This window comes from Quercus robur, chromosome 6 (genome assembly GCF_932294415.1).
Source record: "Quercus robur chromosome 6, dhQueRobu3.1, whole genome shotgun sequence".
NCBI lineage: Eukaryota > Viridiplantae > Streptophyta > Magnoliopsida > Fagales > Fagaceae > Quercus > Quercus robur.
The window spans coordinates 45,476,721-45,503,172 of NC_065539.1; the positions used below are offsets into that span (position 1 = coordinate 45,476,721).

Consider the following 26,452-nt stretch of genomic DNA (forward strand, 5'->3'; position numbering starts at 1 on the left):
AAAAAGTTTTGGACAGAACCAAGGCCTTGCATGGTCCTCGGACCCAAGCCTATGGGGAAACCAAGTACTCAAAAAAGTTTTGGACAGAACCAAGGTCTTGCATGGTCCTCAGACTCAAGCCTATGGGGAAACCAAGTACTCAAAAAAGTTTTGGACAGAACCAAGGCCTTGCATGGTCCTCGGACTCAAGCCTATGGGGAAACCAAGTACTCAAAAAAGTTTTGGACAGAACCAAGGCCTTGCATGGTCCTCGGACCCAAGCCTATGGGGAAACCAAGTACTCAAAAAAGTTTTGGACAGAACCAAGGCCTTGCATGGTCCTCGGACCCAAGCCTATGGGAAAACCAAGTACTCAAAAAAGTTTTGGACAGAACCAAGGCCTTGCATGGTCCTCGGACTCAAGCCTATGGGGAAACCAAGTACTCAAAAAAAGTTTTGGACAGAACCAAGGCCTTGCATGGTCCTCGGACTCAAGCCTATGGGGAAACCAAGTACTCAAAAAAGTTTTGGACAGAACCAAGGCCTTGCATGGTCCTCGGACTCAAGCCTATGGGGAAACCAAGTACTCAAAAAAGTTTTGGACAGAACCAAGGCCTTGCATGGTCCTCGGACTCAAGCCTATGGGGAAACCAAGTACTCAAAAAAGTTTTGGACAGAACCAAGGCCTTGCATGGTCCTCGGACTCAAGCCTATGAGGAAACCAAGTACTCAAAAAATTTTTGGACAGAACCAAGGCCTTGCATGGTCCTCGGACTCAAGCCTATGGGGAAACCAAGTACTCAAAAAAGTTTTGGACAGAACCAAGGCTTTGCATGGTCCTCGGACTCAAGCCTATGGGGAAACCAAGTACACACAAAAATGTAAGTCGCTAGAAGCACAAGTACCCACAAAAATGTAAGTCGCTAAAAGCACAATCGGAGTTCCCTACTTCCCAGTCGACTGCTCGGATGGATTATTTAGAGATTATCAGTCTTGGACGGAATTCACGCGCTTATCACAGAATATTCAACTGTTACCCCGGTTAGTTTCCTAAGTTTGATTTACTATGAATTATCGGTATAATGCCTGGTAGTATTGGTAGATTAGAGTTAGTTAGAGTATGTTTCAAGGTATCTTGCTCTAAATATTCTCGAAGAAACACACACATGGAGCACACCCATTCACAAAGTAGTGTTGCCAAAAGATCAGTACTCAAAACATGTAAATAAATTTCTATTTTTACTAAAACAAAGAAATAGTACAGCGTACAATGAAAAGCTGGAATCAACTTATGCCAGAGCTCACTACATAATTGAGTAGGAAGATACAAGAAAAAATATATAAAATAAAGCCGAGGAGCAGTACAGACGAGAGGTTGGCTACTAAAGCTAACCACATAATCAAAAGGAAAGATACAAGAAAATAAAACAAAGCCGAGGAAGTGGATCAGAGGAGAGGTTGGCTACTGCTCCAAGACCCTGTTCTTCCTCAATGCTTTTACGCGCCCATAAGTCAGGCAGCAAAAGAAACCCAACTTGAGCCTCACACCGCTGAAGGAAAGGTGCAGGGAGCTGGAAGTTGAGGGGCTTTCTCTAAATATTTGCCTGCCACAAGGCAAAGGCGCTGATGGCGGAGAATCTTCCTTCTGACACGCCAAAATTCTGGCATGAACAGAACCTGCTTCGAATTTTGACTAAAAAAGGGAGAGACACCCTTTCCCCTCAGTCGAAATGGAGTATTCTCCTGAACTTATGCTTCCTGTGCCCATACCTTACTATTTTGAGTCTCATGAGGACACGGCGCTTCTGTGGCGGAGAGAGTTCTTTCTTCCCAACCTTCGCCTCAAACATGTTATGCTAAGGGAGGACAGCAATGAATATAGGAGTTGTGATTTAGGAGGAAACGGAAGGAGCTGTGTGTATATAAAGCAACTCTCTCTCCCTCCTATTTATTTGAAAAGACAAGGTGGTGGCAGTCAACTCACGCAGCGTCCCAAGGAACGCTACAGACAAAATGGCTCTGGCCCAACTTCCAACGTCAATTGCAACCACAAGATTAAAGGAGCCTCGTAAAGGCGCACCTCGAACACTGGGACATCAAAAAGTACCGCGTGGCCAAAGACTGCATAAACACCTCTTAATTCGTGGGCCTAGTGAATTCGCGGCCCAGGCCCGTTCTGCATAAGGGCCCAGGGACTATGGCCCACGCCGAGGAATAGCCGCTGCCGAGGGCAACCTCCTGCTCGGCGCCTCGTGATATACCTGAAGAAAGGGAGAAATTGAACTCAAAAGGTTTTGGACAGAACCAAGGCATTGCATGGTCCTCGGACTCAAGCCTATGGGGAAACCAAGTACTCTAAAAAGTTTTGGACAGAACCAAGGCATTGCATGGTCCTCGGACTCAAGCCTATGGGGAAACCAAGTACTCTAAAAAGTTTTGGACAGAACCAAGGCATTGCATGGTCCTCGGACTCAAGCCTATGGGGAAACCAAGTACTCTAAAAAGTTTTGGACAGAACCAAGGCATTGCATGGTCCTTGGACTCAAGCCTATGGGGAAACCAAGTACTGGAAAAAGTTTTGGACAGAACCAAGGCATTGCATGGTCCTTGGACTCAAGCCTATGGGGAAACCAAGTACTGGAAAAAGTTTTAGACAGAACCTGGGCCTTGCATGGTTCTCAGACTCAAGCCTATGGGAACGCCAACTACTCGGACGGGAAAGTCCTCGGCTCAAATACTGTAAAATGTTAAGGCCAGTGTGTTAAGATGGCAAAATGACCCCCTATTCAATAGCCTAAGGAAACTGTTCGTTTTGCGAATGACATGTCCTCGGATAGTTACTTCTTACACCGTATCGAACACTCAGTCCTCATCTCGGCTAATTTTGAGGTAAGTGTCGTCCCTCCCTGGTCGGCATTGCTATGTCAAATAATTCTGTTAAAGTTATGGTGGCATCTTTTTTATTAGCAAGTATTTTGGCCTTAGTTGTCATTGATTCAAATGTTATACTATTGTGCCGAGCAGTGCTTGCAAATTTATTAAAAACATATAAACAGAACATGCGAAGTAGAATAACAATAACTTTTATTAATATGAAAAATTATTACAACGTACAAAGAAGGGCTTAAACAAGCCTATACAAAAAATGAATTGTCAAAGCAACAATAGCATCCACAATACAGATAAGTAAACAGTCAGGTGTCTTTTAAACTCGCCTTCGAAGTCTCTCCAATCTCTGCCTCAGTACTGCTCATATCAGGAGAATAACCTTCTTTATAAAAAGATGAAGGAGAAGGAAGAAGAATTGGAACACATGGAAGCACTTCAGCAAGCTCTTGTCATCAAGGAGCGCAAAGGAAGAAGAAGATGGAGGACATGAGCAGAAGATGGAGGAGATGAATAAAGAAGATGGAAGACATGAGTAGGAAGGAGGAGAAGAAGAGGGAAAAGGTGAGAAGGAAGAAAGAGAGGTAAAAGGAGGCGCCAGTGAACGAAGAGAGGAAGAAACAGGGACACTTAGTCTCTGCCCCAGTCCTAACTCCTAACACACTGACGCCATGTTAGATATGCTCATGAGAGAGCGGGTGGTGGTGATAATGGAGGTTTTCGACTCAGTCACACCGAAAGTGAGTTGTGACGAGTCCCTGCTTCGGATTTTGGCTAAAAGGATGGGGAGACAAATCTTGAGTCTCCGCCATCCTTGCCCTGACCGAGCCATCTCAAGCTTCATTAGGACATGGTGTTTCTGGGAAAGGAATAGTTTATTCATGGCTGACTACTATGGTGGACGTATTATTGGATAAGGAATAACCAGAGGGAAAAAGTGAACTCTGGGAAGAGCCTGAGGGATTCAAATATGAGAGAATCACATTTTGTCTTCTCTCTTTATATAGGGGACGAAGCAAAGGGTACATAACACGTTTAGATCCCCAGAGAAATCTACAAATGAGAATACGCCGTTTCGTTCTCCCACGCCGTCGATAACCGTTGAATCTGGGAGGTCTCGTAAAAGAAAAATATTAAAGGCATGCTTCGGATAACCAAAAGGCATAAACGCGTCTTGCGCAAATTGAGGGAAACGTCTTGTAGACCGGCACATTCCCTGGGGAGGTGAAGAGCCGCCAGCGTCGGTCAAGGGCTGAAATAAATGAACCATAATAAAGGCTCGGTATTACCAAAACCCACCTTTCCAACCAAGATGTTGGACAGTAGGGTTTTGAGGGGCTATTGTGGGGCCCGGTTATTTATGGGCCAGACCCGCTCGCTCATGGGAAGTCCACAGGCCCAAGCCGAAAAAGATTATGGCCCAAGTATTATGGCCCAAGCTCGGAAATATAAGGCTGAAGGTGGCCCAGAGATGCAGCCGAGGACAGTTTAGTCCTCGGCAGACCCAAAGCTCCCTTAAGAAGAGGGGTAAAAAAGAGCCATAAGAAAAATCCATGAGGAGATCTAAAATATCTTGGGAAAGTTACCCTTATTACCCTTCCTAGATAAGGCTCTGCACCTAACATAGCAGTATTCTTTAGCTTTATCGACCATCCCCAACAATTGCGGGATTAGACTGACGGGACAAATATCGGTCCTGGAAAAATTGACCCTACACGTGGACGAGGGATATTGAACGTAAGCTAGTATAAAAGAAAAGGTAAACTAATCAGAAAGGGGATCCCCATCTCACTTCCTGGGAAAAACTCCAGGGATGAGAATGCCCGAACAATATGTGTCCACCACCACGAAAAACCCACCGCCGGGTAACCGGAGAAAGACATTAGTGCTCCTCGGACATGATCCGAGGAGTCCAATCCCTCAAGTTACAAAGCGGTAGGGCTTGGATATCCAGGCTGAAGCCTTTTCTTATCTGAGTTCCCTAAAGTCCGGTTTGGACCAACGCCCTGTGACCAAACGCTAGCCTTTCAAGCCCACTCTCTACAAATTTTATTGTGAGGGATCCTTCACGCGCGAGCCCAACGTCATTGTTGGGCCGTTCGAGAATCGTGTCCCTACAATTTCAATTATAACTTATAAACCGCAACTTATCTAAAGGATTTTGCACCTATCATTTTCTTTGATTGCAAACTGTTTTTTCTTACCTAAATTGATATTTAATTTTTATTTTTCAAATTTAAAACTGTTAGGTTCTAAGACTTTAGGAACTAAATGTATTAGAACTTTACTTTCTAATGTGTTAACTAACCATGATCAAAAGATTGAGTCTATGTTTAGACTTGCTCAAAGTGTGTTTATTTGTAAAATTGGAATCAAGTGATTGCAGGATTTATTGGTCTAAATCTACAAGACTCGATCGATCGAATCTCGTGTAAATTTATTTTTCTACAAAATTTCTAATTCAGGCCAAGCCCGCTTGACGAGTAGGGTTTTATGTTTTACTCCAAGAATAAAAAGAAAAATCCTATCTACGTTTTAGAAGTCTTTTTGATGTGTTGTGTGTTAAATCTCTTGTGAAATCTAGAGGTGTTTACCTTCATACACACTTAGAGTTATCAAGATCAAGATTCATGTCAAGAACTTGGTGATTGATTTAGTTGCTACATTAAAAACTTAAAGTAAATCTGAAACCTTTGAGTGGAGTCTCAAAGTCACAAGTGGGAGTACTTGTGGTTGCAATTGATCAAGGAAAAAAGTAGTCCATGGACTCGGAGATGTAACATAGTCGTGGTAGTAAGTTTTCTACACAATGTAACAATAGAATGTTAGTGGTTTAAGTTCTATTATACAAACTTCAATTCTTTCATAGTGAATCTGTTTTATCTTGAGGATAGTTAGGTTAAATCCACCTCAGGTTTTTTACCGGTTTGGTTTTCCTAGGTTATCTTATCGTGTGTTCTTTATATTTTCTCATTATTTACATGATATGATTTAGATGTGTTAACATGAACTAATAATTTATCTAAATAATTACTTTGCTAGATAACTAGGTTAAACAACTTGTGTTTTAAGGGGTCTTAAAAAAAAAAAATGTTACGGAGAACTATAAAACCAATTTGTAGTTGGCGAAACACCCTTTAATTTAGAAATAATATTTATATCATTCTATCTAAAATTCTACATTCTAATATGTTATTAGAATTATTCATACTGGTATAATGAAAAAAGAGTTATTCCTTATTCGTACTGTTTCAAGTTTATAATCATTTGTTATCCATACAATTTCTACAAATAAATGGTTTTTAGATTTCTTATTAGTTCCTAAATTTCTTAGTTATCTCGGGTTATAATTGAGTATAATTTTCTTGAATTTGAGCGGGATTGTTATAGATATGGTCCAAGAGGCCTATGCATATTATAAACCCAATTAGGATTAGCTTAATTGTTAGTATGTATTATACTCTAATTATAATTGATGGGACTGACGAACTCACCATATGATGGAATTGACGAACTCACCTTTCTTGGATGACCTCATCGAGACCGACGAGGCTGTCCTCTGAGACGAACTAACCACATGTCCATATCACTGACGAAGGTAACAAAACTATTCAATACAGCCAATAATGTCCCGAGCGGTTACAAGACCAGCTGTACAGACCGTTGGATGCCTTATTAAGGCACACATTACTAAGCATGAGACGTTACCAAAAGAGACATTAAAACCACATTAACAACCACAACGTCTAGGGGCTGTGGGAGCATATATAAAGCCCTCACAACACCAACACAAGATACACAGACACACCTCAAAGCATTTCTAGTTATTCTAATACTTTGTTATTTCCTCAAAGTTCTCTTATACTGACTTTGGCATCGGAGACGTTGTGGCAGGCACCACACCGGTGTCCACCTTAAGGGAGCTACCTTACCAGTTTCACAGTGACACCGACGAAGCTACGGCTCCATCTGGACGAACCTACAAGACTGACGATTTGCACTTCATCAGTTTGGCGCCGTCTGTGGGAACGATATTTTCAGATTCATATTTGAAGACGTAGTTTCCATCAACTTCTACGTTCAGATGGAACCCAATCCAGATTCCGCAACCTTGGCCCAGCAAGTTCAAGCTCTTACAGCCACCATTAAAGAACTCACCAAACAAAATCAGGAAATGAAGCTACAGCTTCAACAGGTTCAGCAGGCTCAACATGAGGAGAATCGATCCAAGGATAACGTGGAAGGAGAAGGGGATAGCCATAGGAGGAGCATTCATCAAAGACCAACTACTCCAGACGAACAGAATTCAAACCTCCTTCGAGAGATGAGGAAGGAGATGGACGAACTGAGAAATGCCATCAAGGAAAAGACGGACCGAAGCGTAGACAGAATGGTAAGGGCCACAGATTCACCCTTCACCACGGCGGTACTTCAATGCCCCGTGCCGTCAAAGTTTCGTTTACCTCAGCTTGAGTCGTTTGACGGACTCAGAGACCCTCAAGATCACCTTAATACCTTCAAGACGACGCTAGGTCTTCAACAGCCACCTGACGGGATATTGTGTCGTTCCTTTCCCACCACTCTCAAAGGAGCTGCAAGGGAATGGTTCACAAAGTTGCCGACATCATCCGTGGACAACTTTGAGCAATTGAGCAATGCCTTCTTACGTCATTTCATAGGGGGGCAGCATCCAAAGAGGCCGACAGACCACTTACTCACCATTAGACAGAGAGAGAAGGAAACCTTAAGGTCGTACGTGAAACGCTTTACTCGGGAGACTCTAGAGGTGGACGAAGCTGATGACAAGGTACAACTGACGACCTTCAAAGCAGGACTGAGATCCAGAGATCTCGTGGCTTCACTTGCGAAGAATCCACCAAAGACAATGGCAGAGATGCTCCTGAAGGCACAGAAATACATGAACGCTGAATATGCTTTAGCCGCGATAAAGGATGTGGAAAAGACCCTGCCCAAGGGAAACTCGGCCCAACCTGGGAAGGACCCTACCAGGTCGCCCATTACTCCAGACAAGGCAGTTATCACTTGGAGACCATAGATGGGCAAAAATTACCGCAACCATGGAACATTGGGCACTTGAAGAAGTACCATCAATAGATGTAACAGACAGTTGTATTCATTTTTGAAAGCAATAAAAAAAAAAAAAAAAAAAAAAAAAAAAAAAAAAAAAAACTATTCAGCCAATGACTTAGAACGAGCAAACCGAGCAGCTTAAAAAACAAAAATTGGCTAAGTAACAAGATTCCGTCTGGACGGATGTAAGTTACTGATGAAACCAAAACTGGCTAATTAACAAGATTCCGCCTGGACGGATGTAAGATACTGACGAAGCCAAAACTGGCTAAGTAACAAGATTCCGCCTGGACGGATGTAAGTTACTGACGAAGCCAAAAATGGCTAAGTAACAAGATTCCGCCTGGACGGATGTAAGTTACTGACGAAGCCAAAAATGACAAGATCCCTTCAATGGGTGTAACTCACAAAAAAACTGGCTAAGTAACAAGATTCCGCTTGGACGGATGTAAGTTACTGACGAAGCCAAAACTGACTAAGTAACAAGATTCCGCCTGGACGGATGTAAGTTACTGACGAAGCCAAAAATGACAAGATCCCTTCAATGGGTGTAAGTCACAAAAAAACTGGCTAAGTAACAAGATTCCGCTTGGACGGATGTAAGTTACTGACGAAGCCAAAATTGGCTAAGTAACAAGATTCCGCCTAGACGGATGTAAGTTACTGATGAAGTCAAAAATGACAAGATCCCTTCAATAGGTGTAAGTCACAAAAAAACTGGCTAAGTAACAAGATTCCGCCTAGACGGATGTAAGTTACTGATGAAGCCAAAAATGGCTAAGTAACAAGATTTCGCCTGGACGGATGTAAGTTACTGACGAAGCCAAAAATGACAAGATCCCTTCAATAGGTGTAAGTCACAAAAAAACTGGCTAAGTAACAAGATTCCGCTTGGACGGATGTAAGTTACTGACGAAGCCAAAACTGGCTAAGTAGCAAGATTCCGCCTGGACGGATGTAAGTTACTGACAAAGCCAAAAATGACAAAATCCCTTCAATGGGTGTAAGTCACAAAAAAACTGGCTAAGTAACAAGATTCCGCTTGGACAGATGTAAGTTACTGACGTCCTCAAGATTTCTTTGTCTACGTCCTCAAGATCAAGGTTCCCCAGATTCGCTCCAGTTGGGTGCTTGACGAGGAAATCTTTCATCTTCTGGTGGTCGTCATAACACATCACGATGACCACAGAACCTGGGGGGCATCTGATGGGACTGACGAACTCACCTTTCTTGGACGACCTCATCGAGACCGACGAGACTGTCCTCTGAGACAAACTAACCACATGTCCATATCACTGACGAAGGTAACAAAACTATTCAATACAGCCAATAATGTCCCGAGCGGTTATAAGACCAGCTGTACAGACCGTTGGATGCCTCATTAAGGCACACATTACTAAGCATGAGACGTTACCAAAAGAGACATTAAAACCACATTAACAACCACAACGTCTAGGGGCTGTGGGAGCATATATAAAGCCCTCACAACACCAACACAAGATACACAGACACACCTCAAAGCATTTCTAGTTATTCTAATACTTTGTTATTTCCTCAAAGTTCTCTTATACTGACTTTGGCATCGGAGACGTTGTGGCAGGCACCATACCGGTGTCCACCTTAAGGGAGCTACCTTACCAGTTTCACAGTGACACCAACGAAGCTACGGCTCCATCTGGACGAACCTACAAGACCGACGATTTGCACTTCATCAATAATTCATGGACCAAAACACGTAATCATTAACCTCAAAAATAAAAACACGTAATCTGTGTTTTATGAGATACCTTCTCCTATGATATATTCTTTTTCTTGCTTTATTTTCTAACTAGCCATGGAGTGATGTCTTTTGTGATAGACCACTTTTCGTGAGTCACGCTGCAGATACTTTTAATCCAGAAATAGCAATTTTAGCTTACCTTCAAAGCACTTGGTGAGTCCCACTTGAATTTAAATTAACCAAACTTGCTACTTTCTCTGTTTTACTTTTACATAACTTTACGTCCCACATTTCCCTTCTTCCAATATCATATCCCAGACCGCATTATCTTTTTTGTCCCGTCTTCTGACTCAGAAGAAATCCAAAACTGGACAACAGAAAGTGATAGATTCGACCCAAATCCACAAGAAGCCTCCACCCTTCAAAATTTTGTATGCTTTGTAAATTCAAAATCACAAGATTTCTCATCAATTGTTTTTCGTGAGTCATGGATATAATTTTATTACCCTTTACAAATTACAAGTCCCCTTTTTTTTTTTTTTTTTTGGGTTAGGATAGATTTGTAATTATGACGTTTATTTTATAATAATTACTCTTTATTATTATACCAAGATACCAACTTATTTTTGGCTAAATGGGGTTCGAATCAAAGATTTCTTATTTGATGACAAAAAACTTTGTCATTTCAATTAACTTGAACCTACCATGTGTCAGCTTATAAACACAACTAATCGCAGACCTGAGTGATGTATGGAAATAGATAATTATTTTATAATTGTGGTATAATATTTTTTTTTTCTAAATTTTGTGGAAGATAATTTTTTCTTCCTAAAAATTAAACAATTTCCAAAATTATTTTACATCTATCCATCTCTACAAATATATCATTTTATTATTTTGGATGTGTTTGATTGTTATTATTCATTTTTTAGGTGGTCCATATTTTTCTATGTTATGGTGTATTGTATTTTCCTACTTTTTTTTCATGTACAACTAAACTCTTTAAGTTTTAAATATATTGTTTGAATTTCTCATTCTCTTAAAGGAGATTATCTCAAAAATCAAAATTTATCACAAAATTACATTTGATATTACTCAAATAGTTGACAGGCACATTCAAATACATAGCCAAGATTGTATTTTGATATAAATTCAAATTCTCACTTCCAAAATAACTAAGTATTATGTCAAACAAAAATCAAATAAAAGCTATAAGAGGGAGAGAGAAGACTTGTGATGGAGAATTCAAAAAACACACCTCCAAATCATATTAACCCAAAATAGTGTTATAAATAATAATAAAAAATAAAAAACACACAATAAATCATCATCCTAAAGTAGAGTTGTAAGAAAGAATAAATGAGAGAGAGAGAGAGAGAGAGAGAGAATGTGAGAGGGAATAACAAATATATAGAAAATAATATTAAAAGAAGAGTCAAAATAAAAGATATAGTCATGGCTCATAAACACCAAATTATCCAAGTCATACTATGTAATATAATAACATTATATTTTTATACACTATCTTTTACCATATAAAATAAATAAATAAAAATAAATATAAAAAAAAAAGAAGAAAAGAAGATAACAACTTAAAAACACACAACCAAATTGTATTAACCCAAAGTAGAGTTCTAAAGAAAAATATAGAAAAATTTCAAGGAACATATTCATGAAAAATATGTTCATGAAAATTTCAATGTACTTATTTATTCTTATAAATACAAGTTAATTAATCTTATTTTAGTACCTTTTTAAGAGGTATGTCTTAGTATTTTGTTTAATTGAGTCTTTTTAGTAGATTTAATTGTTCAATTTGATAGTTTGTAATAATATATAATTATAATTTTTTTGGTTAAATTTTTATAACCCCATTGAAGACCTGTTAAAAATGCCCATGGGTAGCCCATTAAACCCATCTCACTAGCCCAGCCCGCTAAAGCCCAAGTGGGCATTGCCCATGGGTAGGGCCATGGGCTAGGTTTTTCCATCCAGCTTGGCCCGACCCAGCCTATTGACTAGTCAACAGCCCATTAAGCCCAGCCCATTAGACCCATGGGCCAAGTAAAAACGGGCCGAGCCGGCCCGACCCGGCCCATTGACGAGGCCTATAAAGAACACGAAATTCATTAACCTAAAGTAGAGATACAAAAAATAAAAAATCCACCAAAAAAAAAAAAACATGAAAGAGAGTAAGTAATAACTTTTTTTTTGTGTAGGTAAATATACATAGAATGAGAGAGTATATAACAAATTTATGGTAAGAATATGGGGATAAGAAGAGCCAAAATAAAAGGAAGAGAAAGGGGTAAAAAAGAGTGAAATTATTGGAAATAGGTGGATGACGTGGCTACTAATATGACTCAACATAAATGCAGCAACAATAAATGTTACATTTCAATTTATATATATATATATATAGTAATAATTTGAAAATTTATTAATTATTATTTTGATCAATGATTCATTGTTGCATTAAATTATATCCTTTTTTTAGTAAAATTGACAATAACTTTGCCATTTTTTATGATTGTCATTTTTTAAAAAACTTTAGGATGGTTGGTTAATGCATATTAAAAATGATATTAGTAATGAGTACATGTGAAATTGATGTTATTCTAATCATAACTTATATATTTATTTATTTAATTAATTAATTATTATTTTTAGCCAGAACCTTGTAGCTCAATAGACATTTTTTAAAGTATTTTCTAATGAAACATTTAGGAAGCCCCCTCAATTGTAATTATTAAATTAAAAAAAAAAAAAAAAACCTTATTGTGGACAACTAAATTCCTTGGTTCGAATTGAGTCAAACAAGTAAAATAGTTTCATAAATGCGAATTTGTATTGATGAATGTGTGGTACAATTCTCTGTGATTACAAAAGAGTGATCCTCTGATTCGATCTCCTTGAAAGATTTGTTGATTGGAATTGTGGTAATGTGATTTCGACTCGAACACCCAATATACTTCAATTTGGCTGAAGAATAGATCGAAGATTTTTGGAACAGAATTACAATGAATCTCTGGCTATGAGCTTGTTGGAAATCCTTTGTTCTTCACGTTCTTCGTGTGTTCTTCGTCTTTGAAGATTTGTGGTGGAAGTTCTTCGGGACTTTAAAGGCTTGAATCCGTAGAGCTTCATTGATTTGTGGTTTGTGAGGCTTTTGGAAACTTTTGAGCTTGATTCCAGTGAACTTTAAGATCTAGGAATATGAGTTGGATAATTCCTCTTCAAATGTTCTTCATATTTGAAGGTTTGTAGTGGAAGTTCTTTGAGGCTTTGGAGGCTTGAATCCATAAAGTTTCGTTGATTTGTGATTTGATGAGGTTTTTGGAGGCTTTTGAGCTTGATTCCAATGAACTTTGAGATCTAGACAGATAGTTTGGATGATTCTGCTTCGAATGTTCTTCGATTTTGAGTTTGAAGTTCTTGAAGTTCTTGAAGGCTTTGAGGCTTGATTCCTACAAAGCTTTTATACTTCTGAGTGCTTCTAAATCTTCTCTGATGCTATTTGTGCCCCAGATGGCTTGGTCCTTTTTAAATGCCTTAAGAAGGCTTCTATTTATAAAAGTTTGGGGGTGGGTGAACGACACATGGCAGAGTCTGATTGGTGACACATGTCACAGTCTAATTGGTCTGCTTATGTCATTGCTTACACGCGTTGGATTGCATATGTCATCGCTTACACGTGCTAGACTACTTATGTCATCGCTTACACACACTGATGTGTGATTGGTTTTTGCATGACATTTAGCAAATTTCTGTTGGTTTCTGAGTAGTGATAGCAAAACCTAGCAGCAATATGTGGCGCTTTGTAATTGGCTCTATTTTGTGGACTTGATAATATGATGTGTCAGCTTGCGATAGGTCGGAAATTTTCCCTCTCTACACTTATCATCTTTTCAAGTCCTGAGAAAAATCATGAAAAAAAAAAGTTCTTATATACAAGTTATGAGAAAATCATAAAAAAAAATATTGTGTCCATATCTTTTTCAATAAGTTATTATACTCTCCCTTGGTCTCTAGGTGCCCTCTCTTATTGTACTCCCTAAAATTAGTACATTACTTATTGCTCTCTCCAGAGTATTCAATTTTTGCAGTTGTCATTTTCAGTGGACCACAGCTTCTTAACGATTTGGCATCGGTCATTATCTTTGATAGTTCAACTGTTGTAATTTTGTAATTATCTTGTACATGTCATAAGCTTAGGACACATTTGGTACACCGTAATAGTTATTCAATTATATTCCTCGGTAGAAATTGGTATCTTTATATTAAGAAGAATAATATTAGTTATATGATTTGTTGAATTTATACATATTTTAAGTTTACGCAAAACTCACAAAAAGTGTAAATAAATAAAATTATACATATATGTCAAAAAAATGTATTTTAGAAATTTTGACTAAGTATGATGTTATTCCATCACCGTATTATATGTTCTTGTAACCTTTGTAATACTTATTCCTATTATACTGTAATAATCATTCCAAAGATACCCTTAGTTATTAATCTATGAAACACATATGTACTACATAAATATGTATGTTTTTCATTTGGCTTGAATGTTTTTTTTTTTCAAAAACAAAAAACTTTGTAAGAATATGACACAAAAACTGTAAGTAAAGTTTTTTTTTTTTTTTTTTTTTGGTGAGAATACTAAAAATTTGGGAACTAAAAAAATCGTTATTTATACTATTTTTTTTTTTTTTTGCAATATAGTAGCATACTTATATTTGTCTTAATATAATTTTGTAATATCTTATAAAAATTCAACTAATTAATAACTTAATAATAAATTTAGTAAATATTTTTCTTCAAATTTTAGTTGTGTTTTTAAGGAAAATATATAACAAGTGATTTATTATTATTATTATTATTATTATTATTATTATTGAGAAGAATATAACAAGTGAATAAAGAAGAAGATGTTTAAAATATTCTTTTATGCCCTTATTTTTTGTTTATTTTAAATATAGTATATAAATTGTATATGGCAACAAGGTCTTATAATTCAAATAATAGAACATTTTAATTGATGAAAAAATTTTAAAGATTATAATAAAAACATGATGAAAATAAAAAGCCGTTTTAATTTTGATTTAGTTTTTTTATTTATGAGATTTAGTTTTATTTTTGGTTTAGCATTTATCGGAATTGAACCAATTTTGTAGATTTCCAAACACCCTTTAATTTAGGATTTCGAAAAAAAAAAAATATATATATATATATATATATGTATAAATTTCTATCTAGTATATAAATGTTATTTTCCTTATAAAAAAAATCTACATGTTATCATGTTATTGGAGTTTTTTTTTTTTTTTTTTTTTTTTTTTTTTTTTTTGAGGCGATCATGTTTTTGGAGTTATTCACACTGTTTCAACTTTTTGACCGTCCCTTCTCAAAAAAGTTGAACTTTTTGACCGTCGTTATTCATACAATTTCTACAAACAAATTTATTCTAGATAACACACTCATATAATACATTCATGTCAAAACAAGAACAAGTAGTCAATATATGACCAAGAATCGCTCAAAATCAAGAACCAAATTGCCAATCCAGCATCGTAGGTAGAGAAACAAGCCCTGAAGTAAACAAAAAGAACAATCACAAATTGATAACAAATATACACCCACATAAGAAATCAACGTTTATAAGAGAAAAATCAATACCCAGATGAGAAAAAGACAAACCCATAATGTTAAGAAGAAGAATAGAGCCAAAAGAATCAAAATAATGAAGACCCATTAAGTAAGAAACAGAGAAGAATCAAGAAAAGGGGTAAACCTTGAACGACGGGGTGGAGCTCCGGTGCGGCGGCGGCGCCAGCTCCTGACCGACGTGTGCGGCAGCTTCAGCGGTGGGGTGAAGGTCCGGTGGTATGAGGAGAGAAGATGGAATGGATTTAGAGCATCCGCAGCCGAAAATCTCATCCTATCCTATTTTACCATTTCAAAAAGTAACTTTATCAATTATACCATACAATTTTACAACATACTCAACATCTCAACTTCTATTTTCCTATTCTACACTTTAAAATAATATATCTACCCAATAAAATAATATATCCCAAATCCATATCTATTCTCTCCCTTCTCTCTCCTCTCTTTGATTTTTAATTCTCTTCCTCCGTCTCTCTTCCACTGAAACCACCACCGCCTCCACCATCCAAAAAGGCCTCTGTCTCTCTTCCACTGAAACCACCACCACCTCCACCATCCAAAAAGGCTACAAAACTCAAACAAACTGCCCCTGCTTCACTGCCCATCACCCCACCACCGCCAAAACAAAACCCAGCAAAATCAGACCCATAAATGAACAACTCGCACCATAAATGAACAAACCCATAAACCGATCTCTCCAATCTCCGTCTCTCTTCCACTGAAACCACCACCACCTCCACCCTCCAAAAAGGCCTCTGTCTCTCTTCCACTGAAACCACCACCACCACCTCCACCCTCCAAAAAGGCTACAAAACTCAAACAAACTGCCCCTGCTTCACTGCCCATCACCCCACCACCGCCAAAACAAAACCCAGCAAAATCAGACCCATAAATGAACAACTCGCACCATAAATGAACAAACCCATAAACCGATCTCTGCGCCGATCTCCACACCCAACGCCCAACGCCAATCTCCACATCCCACGACCTCCATGCCCAACGGCGATGTCCACATCCCACGCCCAACGGCGATGTCCACATCCCACGCCCAACGCCTATCTCTACGCCCAACGCCGATCTCCACACCACACCCAAACACCGATCACTGCGCCAAACCCCAAACGCCGATCTCCACGCCACCACACTGATCTGCAATGAGAGGGAGAAGAGAAATAATGACTAGGTGGTGGCTTGCCATGGCCGGTGACAGTGGGTCAGGCCATGGTGTGGCGGCTATGGGGTTGAGTCTGAAGAGAGGAAAGCTGAATGAGAGAGAAGGAAGATAGAGAAAAGAAAAGGAAATAATGAGAGAGAGAGAGGAGAGAGACAATTAAAAAATAATTTTTAGAAATAAGATTGTGCTACAGTAGCATCTTACTAATAAGATTCTACTGTAGCACAATTGTAAAATTTTTTACAATTCTGAATGTTTACAAGTCCAAATGCTGGGTGTTTTTGGGGTTTTTATGCTAAACCCATCTTACATTTGGCATATCTATGCCCTGCTGCGGATTTAGGCGTTGGAGCTGTTTAGTTCTTCAGGTCTGATACCTGTTTGAGATTGAGTTATAATTGTGTGGGTTGGAGTGTACCGAGTTTTTAATAAAAATATGATGTGACGTTTATTTATTGATGGCGTAAAGAGGGCTTTTTACGCCAGCTTCTGACCGTAGGTTCTCTCCTTTTTCTTCAACGATGGGTAATATATATATATATATTTAATCAATAAATTCCAAACTTTGCGGGAGGAAATTAAATTATTTCATAACGAAGAAAGATGAGAGAATCTTGATTTTTTTTTTTTTTTTTTTTTTTTTTTTTTGAGAAACAATCTTGATCTTTTGTATATCCATATATTCCTCATTTGGGAAAACAAAATAACAAACAGACTGTACTTCCTCTTTCCTCTTTTTTATAGGCTTACAGTCAGGCACTCACAATCACAAACAAAGCACAGAGAGAGAGAGAAATGGAGGGCATAGAGCATAGAACAGTGAACGTGAATGGCATAAATATGCACATAGCTGAGAAAGGCCAAGGCCCAGTGATTCTTTTCATTCATGGTTTCCCTGAGCTTTGGTACTCATGGAGGCACCAGATCATAGCCTTAGCCTCACAAGGCTATCGAGCCGTGGCTCCTGACCTCCGTGGCTATGGTGACACGGATGCACCACCTTCTATCACCAGCTACACCTGTTTTCATGTGGTGGGAGACCTTATTGCCCTACTAGATGCTGTGGCACCTGATCAAGATAAGGTCTTTGTGGTTGGCCATGACTGGGGTGCTCTCATTGCTTGGTATTTATGCCTGTTTAGACCCGACCGTGTCAAGGCCTTGGTTAACATGAGCGTGGTTTTAAGCCCCAGGAACCCTAAAAGGAAACCCCTTGACTCCTTGAGAGCTATTTATGGAAATGACTATTACATATGCAGATTTCAGGTTCTTTCTTTCTTGTCATCTTTGTTAGTTTTATCTCTGTGTGGGTTCTTGTTAATTTTCTTAATTGCCCATAGTGGAAATTCTATTTGGGTTTGACTATAGTACCTTGTATTCTCTAATTAGCCCTATCAATAATTATCTTATGCATTAGATATATAGATTATTTTTCTCATAATATGTGGTTGGTATGACACTATATCCATGACATACAGAGAGTAATACTTGTGGTCTATATATTTTTTTAGTTTATTTGACTTTTTGTTGGTGGAGGGATTGAGTATTTTGCTTTAATTTAATGGTAAAAGAAGAGAATTTTAGGTGGGTTTTTTGTTTTGTTTTTTGTTTGTTTTTCCTGCTACATTGTTCTTTTGGTTTATTAAATACTTTCTCTTCAGCATTCCTGTTGATTGTTATTTAGGCACAATGATGTTTCATTTATCTTGAATTACACTTTTTTCCCCAAAACTTGGTAGTAATTTTCTTTTATCCGTTTGAAGATGTGTGTATGAAGAAAACTAAATCTCGTTGGTTCTGTTTGTTTCCAGTGAAAGTACTGTACAAACTCCTTTACAGCTCTGTTTATTCTTCAGTAGATAATATAGTCTGAAGCTTACTCTTATCAGCTAGTTTCACGAATAAATCTAATTTTTCAGTTTTTGAATGTGCTTTGGTAATTGGTTATGCAGTTAGTCATGATCTTGTATATAGATCTTAAATGTCCAAAGATCTTCAATCGCAGTTCTTTCCATCCACCTCAAGATGTCACATGATCGAATTCCTAGTTATGTTGTACTTTTTGTCATATATTTGTACTCATTTTTTTATTTACAAGAGCTTCTATACAATAATAAGTTCGTTTCGCGGGTAAGATAATGTTGATCTGCATTAGTTGGAAAACTTTCTAGGGAATGCTGTTTCAACATTAAGTCTTGCGTGAAGGAGACCAACCAATGCTGTTTCAATCGCAGTTCTTTGTTTTATGCCTGTTCAATGAGTGAGGTCACTGGGGGTTAATTAGTATTTTAATCGGGTTGAAAATGGATGATTAATAGTTCATATTAAACTGCACTCTTACATACAGAGCACATTTCTACAAATGACAAATGATAATGCCCATCTCCCAGAATCTTGATCCCATGGGGGAACCTCTTTGATGAAATTATTAGTCAATTCTGGTGCACTAATTGCATTTTGAAATGATATTATAAAAATTGGCCTAGCATACAAAACAAAAATATATCATGTATGTAAATCTTCTTGTCCTATTGGAGACATATTATATAAATATCGATGTCTGAATCTTTATGCATAAATATTTTCTCTTTAAAATCATAGGAGGGATGCCCAATTATACATCATACAGGAAAATTTGTGTTTTTCTAGCAACCCTGTTTGGTTTAGCTTATTTTCATTACAAAGGGAATGGATGCGCAGCTTTTTAAAGCATCACTTAAAAGAAAATTTTTAAAAAAGAAAATCAAGATACAAATGTACTTTATTCAATAAAAAAATTAAATGAAATAAGCTGATGAAAATAAGCTAATCTAATTGACATGTTGTTTTATTATATTACAGGAGCCTGGGGAGATAGAAGCTGAGTTTGCCCAGCTTGGTACTGCAACAGTTCTCAAGGAATTCCTAACATACCGCAATCCAGGTCCACTTTTTCTACCTATAGGTAAAGGGTTTGGACATCCACCAGGTGCTCCAATTGTCTTGCCCTCTTGGTTGTCAGAGGAAGACATTAACTATTATGCCAGCAAATTTGAGAAGACAGGCTTCACTGGTGGTGTGAACTACTACCGAGATTTGGACTTGTATGCTATCTTCAAACTTTGGCTGAACTTTCTTTCTTAATCATGCTGATTTAAATAATTTGACAGTAGCTAGCCTGATAAGTGATAATCCTTTAAAGTTAGTGAGAATAGACTTCATACTCATCCTTAATGACCTTGTTTGTGTCAATTCCTGTCACTCTCAAGTCTCAACCAATGTTTTTGTGGCCACAAGATGCTTTGGTTAATACACTGAGTTTCAATTGTTTAGGGATTCAACTCAAATTTCTCATTGTTATCAACAAAAGCAATGTTAGCACACAAAATATTACATAATTTTTTGACAACTTGTTAGCAAGCAGCGACTGTTTGGAATATGGGGTTACTATTACTATCATTTTTTCATGTACCAATCACAGTTTTTAATTTTTTTCATTTACCAATTACAACTTGTCACCTCTACAAGTTTGTGAAATAGGATGTGTACATAGATTTACTCCAACAAAGACCCCTTGCACTCTCTTACATCTAGTCCAGAATGAGTTTTAAGTTTTTACTTAAAAAGAAAACGTTGTTTTGCAATGCATCTTATTGTTTTCTCTTATATGCTCATTATTAAAGGCTTTCACCATTGTTTGGTTTCACATGCTCATTACTGTTTCCTTGCAGAAATTGGGAACTCACTGCCCCCTGGACTGGGGCCCAAATAAAAGTGCCAGTTAAGTTCATTGTGGGTGACCTTGACCTGACTTATAATTCTCTAGGCACCAAGGATTACATACATAAGGGTGGGTTCAAGAGAGATGTCCCACTCCTGGAGGAGGTAATTGTATTGGAAGATGTTGGTCACTTTATCCATGAGGAAAAGCCTGATGAGATCAACAAGCACATTTATGACTTCTTTCAGAAGTTCTGATTAGCTTTTTGACACCCTTCATGTTGTGTCTATGAGCATCTTGTGTTTTTTCTCCTCCCCTGGCCGGAATTGTGTGGCTATGCCTATGAATGTCCTTATTTTGTGATCATTCGCTGCTAAGTGAAGTGTGACATGTCCTTCAATTTGCAATTTCTATATTTCAATGTAAACGTGTGTGTTTTGATGTTTACCCTTGAACTATTTCAGCCCTACTTACATGCATATCAAAGCTTTTGTTTGCTTGATGTTGGAACAGTTAATAAACTATACCACTTTTGTTATTTACTAGTCACAAATCCACGCAAATATAATAATTATTTCATAAGAATCTAATGTAAAATTTGTAGGTTAGATAGTGCATGTGTTAATTAAAAGTATTTTTTTTTTTTATAAGTTTTATGTAATGAAATATATCATGTATATTTTTGCATTTAACAATAATACATAGTGATATATATATATATGAAAAATGTAATTTATTTAAAAATTTTACATTACATAATTATAATATTGTTTTATATAAATGGAGAAGAAGTTATTAAAAATATTTTTTAATTTAAAATAAATCATAATTGGTTGACTAATTTGAACATATCTAAGAATATTAAAAAAAGAAATGTAAACTCCCATTCCATGAAGAGAAAGTAACATTAAGTTTAAATTATTATATAATTTTAGAGTTATGGTATTTTTTTTTTTCCAATTATAAGTATAATGCATATATTATTGAAACTTGAATGTTAAGGTAATCTTTGGAATATTTATCATTTTTATTACTTTTTTATGGTTCATATCTCTAATTTTTAATGCCTATTTTGTTTGTATTTTTTTAGCCCAAAACAAAAGAGTTTGACACAAATAGAATAAAATTTCATACTTTTCAACTAAAAAATTAAGAGTAAAAAAAGAATTTTTTTGCCTAAAATTGAAAAGGTAACCTACAGAAAGAATTAATTTAAAATCCAATTAGTTCAAAATGGACCAAATGGATCTAAGTAAACTGAATTGGACCAAAATGGATCAAAGTGGACTAAATTGGACCAAATGGAACGAATTTGACCGAACGGATCTAAGTAGACTGAATTGGACTAGAGTGGACTAAATTAGATTGAAATACTATGCTTATGTGACTCAAAAGGAGTGTAACTTTTTAGACATTTATATAGATGAATACAAAATATGATCACAATCCTATTGGTAACCTATACAATATTCTGTGTAAAAATCAGTAATCGTAAGCATCTTCTAGCATGTATTGATGCATTTAAAATTATCTTCTAAAGTGTACTTGCATCTTCCAACGTGTATTAATGGCAAGCTCCAAGCACTTAACAAAATTTGGTTCCAAACATGTTTGAAGCTATCTTTTACAATTTATTATGTAGCAAATTATAAGATAGACTTTTTATAACTATTCATGTGTATTATTTAAACAAGTCACAAAACTCGTTAAAAAAATCATGTTTGTCAAATTGCACATGAATAATCTATCATCTATTTAGTTGCCACATAGTAGATTGGAGTAGGATGCTAAGATGGTTACAAACATATATAAAGCCAAACTTTTTCCATCCTCCAATGTTGTTTATTTGGACCCAGGAGAAGATACATATCAAAGCTAACAGTTTTGGCCACGTTAGAAGGCATGAGTGTTTGGAATAAATAATTTACTTGTTTACGGAAAGTGGATAAAATATAATTCTACTAAAATAGAATTAAGGTTTTTAAAACTATATATAAACAAATATGTTAAAGTGCCCATAAAAATAATTCCCCGACCATCCACCACGTCAATTGTAAGAGTAGGGTAATAGTCAGTATTCTATCTCATGAAAATGCTCTCCATAATAAATCTTTTCACTTTTTTTTTTTCTTATTTTATAATTGGATAGTTACAAATGGGAAAGTGGAGATTTAAATCCTTGACATCTTCATTGGAAACACCAACATGTCAATTAAGATATAAAACTCTTAAGCCATTTATTCATTTTTACTTGTTCGTTCTTTTGAAACTGGAATAAAATTAGTGTATCTTACATGGAATTCCCTGTGAACACCTCCTTCTCACACCTCCAAAAAGGAGGGGGGAAAAGCCTTCATCTGAGCAGAAACCACGCTAACTAATAGCTGCTGGGACTTGCACAAGTTTTCATGCAAACGGAGACCATTCTAACAACTGAGTCCACCCTCACACCAAGTCTAGAGGGACTAAATTTAAGTACTCTTTGGCTTCGGGCGTTTTCCAACACTGAAGTAAACCTCCACAAGGTCAGTTATGCCAGCAGTTATCTTTTGACCTGCTTTCACAGGGCCAACACCTGGGGGAGTACCTGCACAAACAGTTTAAATAACACGGGACATCATTATCTTCATTCTTGTCTTACAAAGGTTGATAACTGTGGACAATTATAGCTACTAGGCTTTAAACATGATCAGTTGGTTTGTTTGTTTGCCGCATTTGTTGGTGCTTCACCGAAAATTTTCATTCACATGAAAATAAAATATAAAAAGAGAAGATTAGCAACAAGAATGTAAGGCATCATTTTAGTAAACCAGCTATAATATTCTAATGCATTACTGGCTTACAAGTTACAACAACAAATAGCTATCCCAATGAAGGAGGGTGTTTACAAATAACTGCTGCTTTTTAAGGAATAAAACATTGTGGACATGGGACCAACTCAATGAGAATTATTGCATTTTTTCCTTCGTAAGTTAGAATAGAAACACCAAAAAGACGAGTTACTTTTTGAAAAATTTCAAAGGTGGTTGTCATCCAAATGAGAAACTATAGACGAAATGCATTCTGTTTTAATGTAGAACTTGTATAAAATTGTCATATACTGATGAGTCACTCACTAGTATTTCTTCGCAAAGAACACACGCACAAAGAAAAAAAATATATATTTCACATGGTTTCTAAATGGACTTCTCCAGTATCAATAAACTACAATGAGGTTACTCTGAATTTCAAAATTAAGCCCTTCCGAGAATGATATGATATAGAAGCCCTATTTCTTTTGTAGGCCATTTGACAAGAAACACAGTGATCACTTACTGAGCCAGCTTAAGCATCCTGACTAAAACTAATGATTGAACACATAGTATATGTACTATAGAAGTCAGCAATGGACCTCATATGTAGAAAGTTAGAACCACAGACATGACCTTCAGCATATAAAGATCTCCAAGTTCCGCTAGAAAGGGTTAAGAATCTTAGCAATAACTTACCTAATTGAGTAGTCTAGTGTGGACTACCGCCCCACATATAGATGACAAATTATGCCCATGGGCACACTTTTGGCACAAGAAGAAATTAAAACTCCAGTATGAATGGGGACAAGCTGTCACTAATCTTGCTTGTAAGAGTTTTGTCTCTGTCAATATCCCAATTACATTTCGGAAAACGAATTTTCACAATGCTTACTTATTTATATTTCAAAGGCGAGTCGCTTGAGATGGTTTGGTTGTGTTCAAAGGAGAGTGATTAAAGAATCAGTAAGAAAGAATGAGGTGAATCAGTTAATCCAAGTTGAGGGAACAAAAAAAGGTAGTAGAAGGCCAAAAATAACCTTAGTAGAAGTGATAAAAAAGAATACATGTGGCTGATCCTAACTAATTCAGTAATTTGTTGAGGATCCATAAACTATTCCAAAAAATTTGGGACTAAGGTTTTTTGTTGTTAAGTATTTACACTTTAGTAATTGTACCGGAAACAATAAATAGGCAGTACCTGTTAGAATGACATCTCCTTCCAGAAGTGTCATGATTGAACTTATGTGGCTAATGAGAAACGGGATCTTAAATATCATATCCTTGGTTGAGCCTTTCTGTCGCATTTCTCCATCAACCTGTGGTGAAGCAAATCCAGTCAACCTCACTCAATTTGGAATGACCATACTATGAACAAGCATTCTGTAAGTATATAGAAAACGTTAAGCGCATTGGTTTCGAACCTTTAACCACAGTTCTAAGTTGTCAGGATCTGGCACCGATTCCTTGGGAAGCTGCATAAATATTTTGGAGAATCAAATAAGAACCACATAAAATTTCAGTGTGATTTATCAGACAAGTACCAAGAGCTTTCGAGTATGCCTCAAGACAAAGTTGAAAAGGAAAATAAATGCTCAAACTGATGAATTAACAGGTAAGTAACTGCTATTATTTAAAGCTATTTCTTTCCTTTGATTTTTGATCTAGAAGAAATGGTGGAGATTATACATGGTAAAACCTAAACTACTATGAATACAGAGAAGCAGGGTTGATGGTAGAGATTTCTATTTGCCAACAGATATGCCCCCTTATTCGTCCACAACTACTTACAAAAAAATCACAGAATTTACAAAAATTATTTCTTAGATTTCCCCCTTCCACTCCCAACCATATTTGTTAGTATCAGTAACTTCTCATATGTGTGTGCTGAGTGCCTGTTTGATCTGAAATTAATTTCTGATTCAATATAGACAATTTTAGCAGAATGAGAAGCATGGAAAAACTACAGTTAATTTCTTACAACAGAACCGATTGGTGTGAAGGTGTCCTGCCCTTTAGCTACTGTCCATGGAAGACCTGCAGACTGGCATATATAGCACGAAAAAGAAACCACATTAACAAAAACATAACAGTGACAAACTTGTATCTGAATGCAAGACAGAATTGAATACGTGGTAAAACTGTATGAGTTAATCCAGTAATAAAAATACAACGTTAGACATCAAATTCACCATATTCTCAGTTTCTTAAGTGCGCACACACCACCTATGACAAATTTGCATTTTTAATCAGCAGAATCAGAAAATATATATATACATATATATGAAAACTTGCCAAAATTTCTTCAAAGTTTACATTCACAATACCTTACTTCTTAAATAACATGCTTCAGGCAAAACATCACTCCAGTAATCATGGTCACTTCATGCATATGAAAAATGAGACAACTTTCTTAAACATACAAAAAGGGAGACAATGTAATAAGGCAGCATGGATTAGGAAATTACCATTTTTTGTTACAAAAAACAACACAAAAGAAAATTACTAACACTAAAAACAACACAGAAGAATGTTAAAAAAAAAGTAAAGGAATAAAGACTTTTCAATTAAATATCTCATCGTACATGAAAAATTAAGATTTAGAAGAGAGAAACGTACCTTCGCAGAGGCTTGAATTTCCCTGGCAGTCATATCCAGTGCCAGAGCATAACCTAAGACACCAAAACACATTTCAAAAAATATCATAGTAAATATATAAAGTATAATGGTTCATCAAGAAGACTACTTTGGAGAACTTTTGAAAAAATCAGGATCTAACAACTGAATTTAATGAGTACTTAAAGTTCATCAGAAATCAGATGTCTTTGTTGCCTCTTAATTCATCATCTAGTAGGGGATCATTGAAGGATATGGAAGACATCACCCCGGTTTATCATAAAAAGTATCCAAATTTTATGATCTCTTGAAACACTCAAGTTAAAATATTTGTTCCAAATAAGCACCCAATGACAGTGACAATTTTGACCAAAAGCTAGAAGTAAACAATTTCTAAGGGAAATATACAGAGAGTCTAATGGTACACCCACATCGTATTATATTGATTATGAATGGAAGAAACAGGCTAATTTGCTCTGAATTAAATGACACTTCTATTGCCCACACAGGAATGAGAAGATGGCAACACCATGACACTTCCACAGGACCACATCTTATATGTATTGAATTAGATATAATTTGCACACAATCGCTATAGTAAAGAACCATACACTAAGGAACTTCCGCTATCGACATAGGTCATTAGACAGAACTATGTTAAATTCGCTGCATTCTCTCTCTCTCTCTCTCCCATTAGACAGAACTATGATAAATTTTAATCAAATTTAAACTCCTTGAAAAAGATTCATATAGGAACGTGCAAACCTGTATATTAAATTGATCTAATTTAACCAATAATTGAGCAAGCTTGTCTCATTTTTATA

General features: G+C 36.6%; 3 protein-coding genes across 5 annotated transcripts in view; 1 reads left to right on the forward strand and 2 right to left on the reverse strand.

Moving 5' to 3' along the window:
* Positions 1-15,494: 15,494 nt before the first annotated feature.
* On the forward strand, positions 15,495-20,670 carry LOC126689017 (uncharacterized). The gene is made up of 5 exons (XM_050383989.1): positions 15,495-15,587; positions 16,859-16,891; positions 17,268-17,789; positions 19,365-19,606; positions 20,234-20,670. Exons 3-5 carry the CDS (start codon positions 17,319-17,321, stop codon positions 20,478-20,480), a joined length of 960 nt encoding a protein of 319 aa, XP_050239946.1. The 5' UTR covers positions 15,495-15,587; positions 16,859-16,891; positions 17,268-17,318; the 3' UTR covers positions 20,481-20,670.
* Positions 15,605-16,823, reverse strand: LOC126689018 (uncharacterized). The gene is made up of 2 exons (XM_050383991.1): positions 16,138-16,823; positions 15,605-15,896 (listed from the first exon to the last, which is right to left on the reverse strand). Exons 1-2 carry the CDS (start codon positions 16,388-16,390, stop codon positions 15,802-15,804), a joined length of 348 nt encoding a protein of 115 aa, XP_050239948.1. The 5' UTR covers positions 16,391-16,823; the 3' UTR covers positions 15,605-15,801.
* A 1,573-nt stretch (positions 20,671-22,243) lies between the features above and the next one.
* Positions 22,244-26,452, reverse strand: part of LOC126689015 (probable acylpyruvase FAHD1, mitochondrial) — a 42,984-nt gene continuing 38,775 nt past the window's right edge. The window contains exons 4-6 of one of the 3 annotated variants that reach the window (XM_050383988.1): positions 24,437-24,487; positions 24,214-24,331; positions 22,244-22,810 (exon numbers count right to left, since the gene is read on the reverse strand). In XM_050383988.1, the coding sequence (XP_050239945.1) occupies positions 22,695-22,810; positions 24,214-24,331; positions 24,437-24,487 (285 nt within the window). In that variant the 3' untranslated portion in view covers positions 22,244-22,694. The remainder of the gene's footprint in view (positions 22,811-24,213; positions 24,332-24,436; positions 24,488-26,452) is intronic. The other 2 variants (XM_050383987.1, XM_050383986.1) reach the window with 2 other exon arrangements.